Genomic DNA, 15507 nt, shown 5'->3' with positions numbered 1-15507 from the left:
AAAAAAAAAGCCTGGGGAGATAGCTCAGTAGAATAAGCACTTGCCTGGCAAGCGGAAGGTCCTGAGTTCAATCCCCAGTACTGGAAAAAAAAAAAAAAAAAAAAAAGCCTTGGCTTTGTCTACATTTTGGGGCCGGGGAGATGGCTCAGCAGAATAAGCACTTGCCTGGCAAGTGCAAGGGCCTGAGTTCGATCCCCAGTTCTGAAAAAAAACAAACCACCACCAATCTCTAAACCCAGACTGATGTATCCCAGAAAGCCATCTTTCAAAAATCCATGGAAAAATAAGATATTTCAATAAAAAGAACACCTGAGGCAATTCATAAACACCAAACCAGCAGTCCAAAATGTTCTAAAGGATATTCTAGAAAGAGATTACAAAGACCACAACTCCATAAACTCCAACCAAAGGGATCCACCAGGCAAAACAAACAGAGAGGAGAAAAATGGGAGTCAACAACAGGAAAATAACATAACAGTGTTAAGTCAGTATATATCAGTTATAACCACCAATGTTAATGGCTCCAATTCACCAATCAAAAAACACAGATTGGCAGAATGGACCAAGAAGCAAGATTTAACAATATGATGCATACAAGAAACACAATTAAACAAGAAATTCACAGACTGAAATTCAAAGGGTGGAAAACAATACTTCATGAGACAAGAACCCGAAGAAAGCAGAGGCAGCTATTCTATTTGCAGACAAAGTGGATTTCAAGCCAAAACTGATTAAGAGACAAAGAAGGTGACTATATCCTTGCAAGGAACAATCCAAGAAGAAATAACAATCATAAGTATATATGCACCAAATACCAGTACAAACAAATATATAAAACAAATATTAACATTGACAAAAAATGAAATAAGCCCTAATACAATTGTAATGAGGGATCTCAACACCTCACTGTCACAAGTCAAAAAACAAACATGAAATAATTAGAACTGAACCAAACTATGGACTTAGTAGATGTCTATAAGTGTTACATTACAAAACATCAGAATATACATTCTTCTTAGGTGCACAAGGGACATTCTCCAAAATAGATCACATACTAGCTCACAGAACATGCTTCAGTAAACACAAAGGAACTGAAATTATCCCACGCATATTATTAAACATAATGAAATGAAATTTGGAATCAATGCCATAAGAAACCCCACGAACTTTATAAACATATGGAAATAAAAGAACCACCTCTTGAACAACCAAAATTAACAGATGAAAATAAAGAAATTAGACAGTTTCTACAATTAAACAATAATGTCAATATAACATACTAGCACTTATGGGATATAATGAAAGAAGTACTATCAGGTAAATTTATAGTGATGAATACCTACACCAGGAAAAGGGCGAGCTCAAATAAACAACTTAATATTAGCCTCAAGCTTTAAAAAATGAAGAGCAAACTTTAGCTTAATTCAATGAGAAGAAAGATTTGTACTAATAGTGTTTGGACAAAATATCCTGTCTGCATCTTGTACTATGGATAACCACTAAGAAGATAACAATGTACAATGTATTAATTAGTAAAACTGTCCTATTAATCAGTTTTGAAACTGTCTCGTTGCTATTTGTTTCTATACAAAATAAAATTTTAAAAAATGTAGAACAAGTTAGGCCTAAAGCTCCTACAAGGAAAGAAATTATAAAGGTCAGAGCAGAATTAGTACAACAGAGACTAAGAAAACAATACAAAGAATCAATGAATCAAAGGATTGTTTCTTTGGAAGATTAAACAAAATTGACAAACTCTTAATCAATGGAGACAGCTTGTGAGTCTGGGACACCCAAAAGTTAGGACTTTTCTTTGCATACCTGAGGGCATCGGCGGTGGCTCTGCAGCTGTCATCATACCAGAGAATATACTGAATTACATCGTTAATGCTATGGGTACTGCTTGGATTACCATGAGAAAAAGAGAAAGAAGGAAAGTCCAGAGGCTCATGAACATTCAAAGAAGGCAAAAAAAAAAAAAAAAAACTGGCCTGAAGGTCAAGCTCTATCACAAACAGCGCCATGCAGAGAAAATACAGATGAAGATGACTATCAAGATGCATGAATGGGGGGCCGGGAGATGGCTCAGTGCAATAAGTGCTTCCCTGGCAAGTGCAAGGGCCTGAGTTCAATTCCTGGTTCCACCAAAAAAAAAAAAAAAAAAAAAAAAAAAAAGAAAAAAAGAAAAGATGCATGAAAAGAGAAACACCAAACAAAAGAACAATGGAAAGATTCCACAAGGAGCGGTACCTGCCTACCTGCTGGACAGAGAAGGACAGTCCCGTGCAAAAGTACTTTCCAACATGATTAAACAGAAATGAAAAGAAAAGGTAGGAAAATGGGAAGTTCCTCTGTCCAAAGTTCGTGCCCAAGGAGAAGAGAAGTATTAAAAGTTATTCGGACTGGAAAGAGAAAAAAGAAGGCATGAAAGACGATGATTACTGAAGTCTGCTTTGTTAGAGATGGCTTTATACGAAAACCACCTAAATAGGAAAGATTCACTAGGCCAATGGGCTTATGTTTTAAGAAGGTTCACGTAACACATCCTGAACTGAAAGCCACCTTTTGCCTGCCAATACTTGGTGTGAAAAAGAATCCTTCATTGCCATTGTATACAACTTTGGGTGTTATTACCAAAGGAACAGTGATTGAGGTGAATGTGAGTTGGGCCTTGTGACACAAGGAGGAAAGGTTATCTGGGGTAAATATGCCCAGGTAACCAACAATCCTGACAATGATGGATACATCAAGGCAGTCTTATTAGTTTGACAGATGTTTCATACAGTAACTTCTTATACTTACTGAAGACTATAGACCAATCAGGAAAACTATAACTTGAATACTGAACAGCTCTCATGACTACATTCATCAAGAAAACTATTTATTAAATTGTAAAAACATTAAAATGGCCCAATTTTACAAATTAGTCTTTTATTAGGGGTCTGCTAAAGGCTTACATGTTAGTGAGATTGAACCACTTAAAAAAGTAAAACACAAGTCTTTGCATTAAAGAGTGTATACTCAGCAATACCAATCTCTCATTCCTAAAAAGCTACCAGTATTTAAAGTCAGTGCAAACTTAATTTAGGGGTCTAGGGCTAGGAAATCCACTGAAGCTATTCTACCTCATCATTTTTCATTAGTCCTAAAAAAAAAAGTAATGTTTAAGTTTATTCTCAATATAGTCTATTTATAATGCTTTAAGAATGGCATTAGAAGTTTATTTACATAATTCTAACTTAGTTGCACTGATACCCTGAAAAGAAACTTTGTTTGCAGTTAAATAATATAAGAAGGTTATATGTTAGATGTACATCTCAAGTTCTGTGATCTGGCTTGAAAAAAAGGGAAAGAAAAGACTTGAATTCATGCAATTAAGAATGGAAAAGGTAAAATCACAACAGATCCTACAGAAATACAGAAGAACATAGATAGCTACTTCAAAAATTTGTATTTTAAGAAGATGGAAAATAAAGAAGAAACAGGTTTTTAGATGCATATGAATTACCAAAGTAGAATCAATAATACACAAATTTGTGTGTGTGCTTACTTTTTAAAGCACTGTTAGGGATTGAACCATGAGCACCGCACCTCCTAGGCAAGAGCCTTATCACTGAGCTAAATCCCTAGCTAAAAGTTCTACATAAACCAATATCCTTCACTGAAACTGAAGATATAATTAAAAACTTATAAACAAAAAGAAGCCCATACCCTGATGGATTCAATGCTGAGTTCTACAAGAAATTTAGTGAACAGCTAACTCCATTACTTTTCAAATTCTTAAATGAATTAGAAAGGGATGTAATACTTGTAAATTCATTCCTGGAAGCAAGTATTACCCTAATACCAAAACCGGATAAAGACCCAACCAAGAAAAGAGCTACAGACCAAGTGAATACTACAGGCTCCCTAGTGAACATAAACTCAAAAGTCCACAATTAAGTTACTGACACATAGCATGGATCAAATCATGAAAAAGTTAATACACTATGATCACACAGGATTCATCCCAGGGATGCAAGGATGTTTCAACATATGCAAATCAATAAATGTAATACTTCATATTAACAAAACCAAGGACAAAAACCGCATGATCATCTAAACAGATGCAGAAAAAGCTTTTGAGAAAGTCCAACACAAATTCATGACAGTATTAGAATAGACGGTCTTTATTCTCAATCTGATAAAAGCCATTTACAACAATACAACAGCCAACACGATACTAAGTGGCCAAAAACTGATAGCTTTCACTCTAAAATTAGGAACAAGCCAAGAATGTCCATTGTGATCTCTTTTTCTTGTATTTTTTTTTTAGAGAAGGGCCTACAGGATTTTCTGGGTCTCACTACTGACTGGACTTGTAGTGATCCATCTGTTTACAGCCTCGTAAGAGCTGCAATTACAGGTGCATGCCACCATGCCCAGTCTCTATTGCCATTTCAGTGCACCCTGGGGGTGCAGCTAGCATGGCACGCCCAGGGATGGAACCCCCGGCCCAGCCCCTAAGCCTACTTGCAGGAGCTTTAATCCACTGAGCTATTTGGCTGGCTCTGCACTTTTTTTTTTTTTAAAGGGGGGAAAACAAAATTTCCAAACAAGATAATAAGAGGGTTAATAATGCTTATTACATTGCCAACTGTTATCTTTAAATTACTCAGGGGCCCAGGAAATGGCTCCATAGAATAAGCGTTTCCCTGGCAAGTGCAAGGGTCTGAGTTCAATCCCTGGTTCCGGGAAAAAAAAAAAATTAGTTACTCAGAGTACAAGATATTGGCATTTAATGATCCAAACAATATTAGCATAAACCTTTCTTTTTAATGAGCTAAACTGGTAGTATAACTATATTCATTATCATACATATTTGCTTTTCCCTTCCTTCTTTTCTCTGTTCTCCCATACCAGTTTCTCTTTCCTTTTGAACTTTTTTCTCATTATTCACTATCTACTGTACATTTTGGATCTTATTTACTCTTTCAGTGTCTCACACCCTGGGAGACAATATATTTACACATGTGTATCTGGTTTATTTCACTTATGAGTATGGTGTAGAGTTGTATCCATTTACCTATAAAAGCCTCCTGTTACCACTCATATTTAGTATAGTTGAGGAAACATTAGCCAAAGAAATTAGACAAGAGAAAGAAAAGGAATAAGGATTAAAAAGGAAGTTAAATTATTGTTATTTGTAGATGACATGATGTGCTACATGGAAGACCCCAAAAACTCCACCAAAAGACTTCTACATTTAATTGCCAAAATCAGTAGCATAGCTGGATACAAAGTCAATACTTAAAAATCAATAGCCTGGGCTGGGGATATGGCTGAGCAGCATAAGTGCCTGTCAGGCAAGTGCAAGGTCCGGAGTTTGATCACTGGTGGTGGGGGTGGTGGTGGTGGTGGGGAGAATCAATAGTCTTCTTGTACAGAAATAACTCACTGAGAGAGATTAGGGAAATAACACTTTTCACAGTATTGTTTAAAAGAAGAACATACCTAGGAATCAATCTAATGAAGAAAGGTAAAAGATCTCTATGGTGAAAACTACAGTACTGTGAAAAACTACATTGACAAGGCTATCAGTATATGGAAAGATAGGGGCTGGGGAGATAGCTCAGTAGAATAAGCACTTGCCTGGCAAGCACAAGAGCCTGAGTTCAATCCCTGGTTCCACAAAAAATAAAAAAAGAAAGGAAATGGAAAGATATCCCTTGTTCTTGGGTAGGAAGGAAAAACTAAAATAGCAAAAATGATCACTTTCAAAATTGTTTCACAGCAATAGTTATCTCACAAAATTAGAGAAAAAAAAATCCTAAAACTCATTTGGAACCAGAAGAGACCTACAATAGCAAAGGCAATTCTGGGCAAAAAAGGTGAAGGGGGGCAGCATAACCCTGACCTGAAATTATATTACAAAGCCATAGTGATAAAAACAACATGGCACTGACAAAAAAGCAGACCTAAATATCAATGGAAGGGATTAGAAGATGCAGAAACAAGTTAAAGATATTCTTAGCCACCTTACCTCTGACAAAGGAGCCAAACACCTTCACTGGAAGAAAAAGCCTATTTAATAAATAGTGCTGGAAAAACTGGCTTTTCATATATTGAAGATATTCCTTTTTTTTTTTTTTTTTTTTAGTGTTACCAGGGATCAAACTCAGGACCTTGCACTTTCCAGGAAAGCACTTACTCTACTGAGCTATCTCCCTGGTCCCCAAAATACTTTACTTTTTCTTGGTGGTACTAGGGATTTGAAGATATTCCATATCTTTCACCATATACTAACTGAAAACTGAAGTGGATCAAAGATCTAAATACTAAAGTAAAAACACTATTATCTTCTAGAAGATAGCACAGGTGAAATTCTTACATTGGTGTAGGTAAAGACTGTATGAATAAAACCCCAATTGCACAGGAACTATCACAAAGAATCAACAATTGGGAACTCATCTTATTAAAAAAAAAAAAAAAAACCTAAAACTTTTGCACAACAAGAGAAACCACCAACAGAATAAAAAAACAACCCACAATATGGGAAAATATTTTTGCCAAATTTTTCTCAAAGGACTACTATCTATGATACATTAAAAAAAAAAGCAACTAAAGAAAGACCCGCCTCCACACAAATTAAAAAAGAAAAATCCTAAAATAGGCACCTGAAATACACATTTCTCAGATAAAGCAGAAATGACAAAAAAAATATGAAAAATGGTCAGCACCATTTGTCATTTGATAAATTAAAACAATGCTAAGATTCTATTTTATCCCAGAAAGAATGGCTATCATTATGAAATCAATGACAAATGCTGGTGGGGCTATGGGGAAAAGGAACCCTTCTTCACACTGGTGGGAGTGTAGACTGGTGCAACTACTGGGGGAAATCTATGTGGAGAGTCCTCAAAAGCTAGTACTAGAGTTTCCATTTAGCCCAGCCATTCCCCTTCTTGGTATCTTCCCGAAAGAATTAAAAGCTTCACATCACAGTGATATATGCACACCCATGTTTATAGTGGCAGTTTCTTCCCCCCTCCCTCTCCCTCCATTCCTCCCCCCACCCCATCAGTTTGTCCCTTTTTACTTGCATTTTTAAAAGGCAGGGCAATGAAATGTACAAGTGATACAGACCCTGACTGTTGAAGATGCCACTAGCCTGTATAAAAATATGGAACACTTCATTCAATTTCTGTGTCAGTTTCTAATAGCTGAATCTTGGAAACAGTCCAAATGCCCTTCAATTGCATGGATAAAAAGATGTGGCTTTTTTATGTAATGGAGTACTACTCTGCCATAAAGAAGGATAAGCAGAGACATTTCCAGCTACATGAATACATCTTCAGGGGATACTGTTAAGTGAAATAAATTTGACACATGTGTAAGTACTGTATTTTTTTGGGGTGCTAGAAACTGAAAGTGTAAATAAGCACTAAAATATATAATACTGTGAAATAGGAAGAAAATGTTCATATGCTAAGGGAAAGTGGGAGGGGTAATGACAAGAAAAAATTGGAAACAAAGCTTCTGTGAATAAGGAAGGGATGAGGAGGTTAAAGAGATGTAGGGGAATGGAGAAAAAAAGAATAAAGTTATACCATGGACAGTTATACCAAACTCCCTCTGAAGAACGTGATCATTATGTATACCTAAAATGTACTAACTTAATAAAAAAATTTTACAAGGGATCTTAATAATTCTATCATATTAGGGCTCAAATGCTCATAATTTCACTTAACTTTAATTACATGCTAAAACTCTACATCCAAATACAGTAATATTAGGGGTTAGTAATTCAACATAGAAATTTAAGACTTCAGTCCCTAGCAAATTCTAAAACTTCTTTTTGAAAATTTATGGATTTTCACTAACACACCCACGCGCACGCGCGCGCACACACACACACACACACGTGCGCACACCGCAACCAGTGCAGCCGTCTGGGACCTGACATGGGGCAGGGGCAACAGGAGATTAAGAAAACTCTACAGACACATAATAAAGGTCAGCTGCAACCAGAAGGGACCTCTCTAATGGAGAGGCAGCAACAACCCAGCAGTCTGTGTGCTTATGTATAACACAGTAAAAAGGGGGGAAGTGTGTGATGGGCCAAATGTGCAAGGTCTCGGTGAGAACACTGAACATGAAACATTCTTAGAGCTATATATGTTGTAGGTAAGCACAGAACACTAAGGCCAGGCACCTGCTGGAATGGCTTTGCTCTAATCCCAATGACTTGTTTACCTGGCTCACTTCGTGTGCTCTGTATTCTTGTGGATGGCCTGGCTGTAGCCCTGAATGTGTGACTGGCTAGCTCAGCCACTGTTGCCCATAACATTTAGTGTAAAAATACTGCTAATTTTGAGGAATATATTTGTCAAGTCACTTGAAGAACAATTACATCAGCAGATTACAAAATTTAATGCATAGAAAAATAACCTGGAGAAGCTACTCAGTTACAGATTGCTATGCTCCAGCACAGACCTGTAGTTCCATCCAAGGATGAGCCCAGGAACTTTTATTTAATATACCTCCAGGGACTTACATAGAGGTGGTCTAAAGATGACCTTTTCCAAAACAATTACATGGAAGCTTGAAAGAAGTCATCACGAGAAATTCTAAACTTCTCAAAGTAGGAGATCTCTTCGTCCTCTGTGGTAGTTTATATGCACCGTTCAGTTGGGAATTAGTCACACAGTGCCTTGTGATATGGCTTCTATTTTTGTCAAGAGGTATTTAAATCCTGACTTTTAAAACGAACTTTTCAATACTTAAATTTTCTTGTCACCCTGAAGGGTTTAAGAATTTCTTAAAGCAGAGATACCCTAGTACTACATAACAGTCCCAGAAGACCTGACAGAGTAGGTGAAAAATCTGTTGGATTTGCTCTGATTTACAACTTTTAATTTTAAAAATTATCAAAAAAAAAACCACCTCATTCTCAAAGGATTGTTAGCTACAGAGTCAGCTCTGCTTGGTATGAGCAAACAAATGTGACATTAGGGAAAAATAGGTATTTGGGAGAGTGAGGCTAGATCTCAAACAAGTCTGGCTTCAAAAGGCTACAGTCTTAGTGCCCATAGCACCTCCACCCACTATGGGAATGAGGCACATGGGGAAGTCCCCATGATAAGTATCCAATTTTCAAAGTTCAGCTTTACTGCTTATGATGTTATATCGTAACACTGACAGCACAATCTGTCACAGATGCTGAGCAAACAATGCACAGCAAACATGGAGTAACTGCATAAAGTACAAGCGTAGGTGACTGAAGCTGAGGGGAAACAACCTCACCGCACTATGACTTTGCATGACTCTAGGTATGCACATATCACTGTAGCTTTAGAGACATCATAAAGGACTTGGCCAGGTTACTGAGTTAAGAGTGATGGTCTAAGGTAGTGGAACTGTACAAATGAACTAATGAAAATGAGTCTAATCTAACCAAACTGATGCTATTTCAAGGTCAGGAGTTTAGAAAGCACCAAGGGTATAAAGATTAACTACTTTTCTCTCTCCCGGCCCACAGGATTCAGGCGTAGACTTCAGAGCACAATGCCCAGTGTTCTGATCAGGACACCACCAGGCCATGACTGGCTATGGGCAACGAGGACAGTGCTATTCATTCTGTAACAAGGAATATTTCACTGAGATGTGCTGGGCTAGGACTAAGTGGTACAAAGTCTGGGATCATGGAGAGAGGTATGCAAGAGCATCTTCAGCTGGGCAATGATATTCACTGATACTTGGTTCAGGACTAAAATGACCCCCAAAATTCTTATTCAGACATGGGAATTTTGGAAGGTGACTGGGCAATTGGGAGTGCTACACTCAGTGAATTCCTATTATCCTCAGTGAGTTCAAAGGTGAATGTGCAGTTAGACTTAGGACCTGGTTGGAGGTGATACAATGAGAAGTGGAAGATATGACCTGGAAGGGTATGCTCTTGTCCTGGACTCCTTCCTTCTCTCTCTGCTTCCTGACTGTCATAAGGTGAGCAGATTTCCTCTGCTATGTTCTTTTACAGTGCCATTTCTGCCTTGGAGCCTGCCAAGTATAGACTGAAACCCTCAAGCCATCAGCCAAATTAAACTTTTTTTTTTTTTTTTTTTTTTCTCCAGGTTGTGGGTATTTTGTCCCATCAACAGGAAAACTGACTAATACAACTGAGCAGTGATGATTACCACAGGAGGGAATTTTAGAGAGACAGTGATTCATCACATCAAAACCTTTGGGATGAGCAAGTTAGCTATGGAGCAGCTAACAGTACATTAGCGGGGGTCACAAACAGGCTGAGGTTTAGGAACAGGCTGCAGGTTTCAAAATATTAATTTATCATTTACTGTAAGAGGGAAGGAACATATCTTGCTATTTTTAAATTGTCTCAATACTGTGTTATAGTACCTAATGTATGCTTAATCAGTAACTGTGAGAGGACTTGCCTGGTGCTAGCAAGACTGTGCCAGCTTCCATTTGACTATCACAACCTCTCGTACTTGATGCCTATGAAAGACTTTATTTAAAAAAAAGCCTGTTAGAAGGATATCTAAAGAAGTCTTCATTTAAATGGGATCTGAAATGTAGTAGTTTAAGGATATTTCATGCTAGCCCACACATTTTCACACTTCATAAACAGGATTCTCTGTGTGGTTGTTAAGGTCTACAAACAACATTAAGGTCTACATCCCACAATCATGCAAAAATACCATCTTAGTCTGAGAGACCTACCTGACTTGCTGTCTGTCCGTGGGTCCATGATGACAAACTCTGGCCGTAGCTTGCTGACACGCCTCCCCTTAAGGATAGGTACAAGCCCGCCTAGGTACTCCAGGTAGAGTGTGTAGCATGGGCCACCCACCTCTGGGTCATCCTCTGTACGCTTCATGGTGCAATGCAGCCGCTCATTGCCAGCTGAGGGGTAGCTGACAAAGTCTCGCATGTTGTTGGGGTCTGGAATTGGGGGCTAAAGTAGGACAAGGGCAGAAAAAGACAGATGGAATTCCAGAGACATACAGAGAGAAACAGAGAAGGTATTAGGCAAGTCAGTTAAGAAGTCACTGTCACTTCAACAGAACACAGGCTGGTACCTTGACAGAGGTTAAATACGTGGCATATTTTACCATGTGAACCAGCCACAGCGGTTCACAATGTGGCTGTACAACATCTGCTTAATATAATGTAACATAATGTAATATCAGGGCTGAGAACTGCTGGTGTGCAATTATTATTAAGGTAACTCAGAAAACAAGCACAAGAGATTTCAAAAGTTTGATGTAAAAATGAGAAAGGACTAAAACAAATGAATGTGTTACTTAGAAGTTAATGAAAACTCATGAGCAGCAACTGGTAGTTCTACCCTATATGCTGCCACAGTTTCTGAAGATATAGTCTGTATAAATTATAATGGCACCTGTCCTGTATAGGGGTTACCCTTTAGCACAGAGGAGAAGTAAGGTGGCCTTAGAATTGGACTAAATCCAATCTTGACTATTCCTTTATCTAGGGGGTAAGTTACTTCAGTTTTACAAATGTGTTTCCTGCTTTTTCAAATGAGAAAACTGTTAGCATCTGCCTGAAGTCAGGACTGACTTAAACAGCTTTGACCAAGTACTTTTGGGGCCAGGGAGATAGCTGATCCCTGATACAAAAAAAAAAAAAAAAAAAAGTGGCGGTGTAATGTTTAGTGTACAGGAAGTACTAAATGTTCATTCTTTTGATCATCCGAATGATACAGGAGTCAAGCTGAGAGAAATATGTGGCCATAAGAATGATAAAGCCCATCACATTAGATAAATCTTACACAGACACCAACAGGAATGCTAAGAGTAGAATGTAGGCATGGATCTTCCATGCAGGCAGCCATCTCTAGGCATTCTAGTAGAAAAGCAAAGTCCTATGCTTGTGCTCTGGTATCCTCCCACATCAATTCTGTCTGCCCTCGTCTTGGCTTGGTGAGTAGTATGTGGCAGACAGAAGAGGAAGAAGGATCAAAGAGGGTAGAAGACTTTACCTTAATGGTGGGGATGAAAGCAGTGGAGAGGTAAGAACAGAGGCGGGGGGGCAGGGTCAGCTTGCTGACATCTTTGTCTTCTCGCAGAGTGCTGGCTATGGCCTGCTGGCACAGCAACTGTAGGCTGGACACACGATGCTCCACACGAACTACATATAGGGCTGGCCCAGAGGCCATCAGTAGCCGTGAGTCTCGATGACCCCAGCAGATGGAGATGATGGGGCGCTGCCAGGCAGTGAAGGGGAGACAGTGTTTAGACTTTTGCTCTCTAGTGAGCAAAGGATAGTAACAAACACAGGTCTCAGGCTGACAGTTTTGAGAATACTGGTTAAAGAAACAATAGAGAATGTTAAATAGTATATTATGAAAATTGAGTATTTTTCCTGAAAAGTAGTTAGATCTGAGGTCTGAGCATAAATAGAGGACTAGTATAGTTCTGTAATGTCTATAACATATATTATTTAATTTAGTGTCACAAATCTTAACTTAGCTCTGTATAATGGCGCTTCTACTAATAGAAGCAATCACTGGGGCATAGTCACCTATGTTTTCTACTGAAGTGCTGGTTATCTGGATCCACACATTACTCAGTGATGGTTCCCATGGCTTGGGGAGTGGTGAGCAGGTAGACCTGATGGCTCTTCTCTTCTGTCCCTAGACATGGGGTCTCCAGCTCTGTGACCTGGGGACTATTACATGGTCAGAAGACTCCCACTTTTCTCAGGAGTCAAATGGGACATGAAGATTAAAGGAGATGATGGTGTCACAGTGTTTCTGGAACCCATCACAGGCTAAAACCTTGATACTAAGTCATGCTGTTCTGTCATCCTCCAACTGACGGGGCAGGAAAGACAAGGAGAATTTTCTGGACTGGAGAGAGATGGGGGGATAAAGATCCTGTGGTGGCTCATGAGGGGTAACTGGCTATCATTTACATTGAAAAAGCAGGTTGAAATCCAAATATGCATGTCAGAAACTTCTTGTACTAAACCCCTCAAAACTCAAGAGGTGCTATTTAAGTAAAGTCAGCCAAGCAAGGAAGAAAGAGGTGGAGAGTTTCAATGGAGCAGCAGTGAGAGATTCATTGATTCCAATCCAGACAGATGAAGCACTAGTTTAATGAAGTCTTAAGGGGTTTCAGAGATCAGAAGTGGGAATGCTAGATCTATTATATGAATGACAGGAACAGAATTTTCACAACCCTTTAGTGACAAGCATCAAGATAAAAGGAGCTGTGAAGATATTTCCCTTAAAATAGCCTCCAGGGTCACTTAATCCTGGTTTCAACTTAAAAGCACAAATGCGAAAGCGAATATAATCCATCTTGCATTTCCATCCATGAATCTTGGCAGCTGGAGAGCAAGATGATGGTCTGAGCCTCCAGTCCCTCTCTAACAAGGAGGACACTGTGATTGTTGGCTGTGAAGCCTAGAACTCCATCAAATATGGGGGCTTCTGGAGCACATCCAAACTGGACTTCTCATGAGATGATCCCATACAGAATGGCTTATTTGTTTACAGAAAGGCATAATCACTGCTGAAGACAGGGAAGACCAATATATTAAAAATATACAAAAAATTTTTCTAGCATTATCAAGCCCTATTAGCACCAAAATCATACTTAATCTTTTTCTAGTGGTATTGCAATGGAACTCAGGATCTCCTGCATGCTATGCATGTACTCTGCCACTGAACTACATCTACATGCCTCATGCTTAATCTTAAAGATATATTGCTGCCCTTTTATCCCTTAGTCCCTTAATACAATAATTTTAATTAGAGCTCAAGTTATGAAAACAGTTATCACTCAGCACAACCTGACTTGTTCAAGCTGGCTAAAATAGTCCAATTTTCCATTTCTCTTTCATTGATAAATCAATCTATCATGCCAATGGTCACATGCCAGGGAGTATTAGATTTATCTTCCTGTTCTGCTTCTAGTTCTGCTTTTCATAGTAACTACCTCTATGTAACAGCTGATTACATGTTTTATGTAAAATGATGTTACAATAACACATTAAATGCTCTCATACATCTCACTCAGTTCCCTCAACTCTAGTATGGAGATATTATTTTCACTTAAAGCGTAAGGAAACTGAGGTTAAGAGAGGATGGGAAATTAGTCATAGAGAATTGGGAAAGCTATGATTCCCCCGCTTCTCCAAATTCATAGGTGATATGTATCTTATTGGAAGGTGCTGCCTCTCTGACATGTTAGTGTTCTGAAACAACAGCCTGAATAATATACATTGCCTCACTCAAAATTTTAACTGTTGGGCCAGGGAAAGCGCTCAGCAGCGTAAGTACCTGCCTGGCAAGCACAAGGTCCTAAGTTTGACCCCAATATGAAAAAAAAAAAAAAAAGAAAATCAATGGTCAATCACAAATAAAGTCATGAATCCACATTCTTCCCCTTGTCCACTTGGTCAAGGCTACTTTACTCACAAACAAACCAAACAGCATGTCTCCAGAAAGGTAAATGGACAAGAGGAGAAATAGGCTTCAAAAGTGAATGGATGACCTGACTGATTCATTGTGGCAAAAAGGAACCCATACGCAAAGACAAATTATCAGGTAGATCTCTAGGTAGTATAAAAAATCAGTAGGGTGGTATGTCTGAATGGTGAAGGAAGATAGTACTGTTCCAAACTGGACACTGCATAAACATGAAAAACAGACTCTTAGCCAAGAAGGAGAGCACTTCAAAGAATAAAGTACTGAAAACCAGAACTCCAGATAAAGGAGCTGAAATTATTTTTCCTAGAGAAGTGATGTTTACTCAAAGGAATCTATCTGGAGCAAGGTTAAGAGGAAATCCCGTCTTCTAAAAACACAGTATCAACAGGCATTTATATTAAATTAACTGGAGGTTTAGGCTTACTTATTTGTTCTAGTCACTGATAGTTTATTCCAGCAAGGAGAGGATACATTATTTTAGTTTTTATGGCACGTTTCATATGAGAAGATAAAAGCAAATGCTGGTACTTTTTTCATGGAAATATTTTTTAGTATATATGCTGTTGAGGTGAGAATTTATAATGATAATTTTTAAGGCTGAATTAGAATGTAAAAGAATTCATAGATAATGAGTAAGTTGCTCCGCTTGTCTGAAGATTTTGAGGCATGACAGATGCGGGGAAAATGACTGTGATTACCATTTAGTCAGAAACTCAGTCAGCAGGGTTATGACTTCTCCTTGTTAAGTCCTTTAAGTTGTACAAAGACCTTACTTCGTAAAAATCATATTTACTGCTCTGTTTAGTGGCACTGTGGGTCATACAAGCCTATATCACAAGCATTCTGCAGTTCTGTAAGGAACCAGAGTTATCTTTTCTTTTTTTTTTTTTTATTGGCAGAACCGGGGATTGAGGGGCTGGTGAGATGGCTCAGTAGTCTAAAGCACCTACTTAGCAAAGCACAGGGACCACGGTTCAATCCCCCAGCACCACATGCCAGCCAGCCCCGCCCCCTGGTGGGCTGAGCTGGCCACACACACACACACACAC

At 38.6% G+C, this 15507-nt stretch overlaps 1 protein-coding gene across 2 annotated transcripts in view; it reads right to left on the bottom strand.

The window, feature by feature from the left end:
• The window catches only part of Tulp4 (tubby like protein 4), a 318210-nt gene that overhangs the window by 27474 nt on the left and 275229 nt on the right, over nucleotides 1-15507 (bottom strand). For both annotated transcript variants that reach the window (XM_023712238.1, XM_023712239.1), the window contains exons 8-9: nucleotides 12002-12226; nucleotides 10720-10954 (exon numbers count right to left, since the gene is read on the bottom strand). In XM_023712238.1, coding sequence (XP_023568006.1) covers nucleotides 10720-10954; nucleotides 12002-12226 — 460 coding nt within the window. The remainder of the gene's footprint in view (nucleotides 1-10719; nucleotides 10955-12001; nucleotides 12227-15507) is intronic.

The sequence above is a fragment of the Octodon degus genome, unplaced genomic scaffold, assembly GCF_000260255.1.
Source record: "Octodon degus isolate 3935 unplaced genomic scaffold, OctDeg1.0 scaffold00024, whole genome shotgun sequence".
Lineage (NCBI taxonomy): Eukaryota > Metazoa > Chordata > Mammalia > Rodentia > Octodontidae > Octodon > Octodon degus.
The sequence above is the reverse complement of the archived record's forward strand: the minus strand, read 5'-3'. Positions and strand labels throughout refer to the sequence as shown.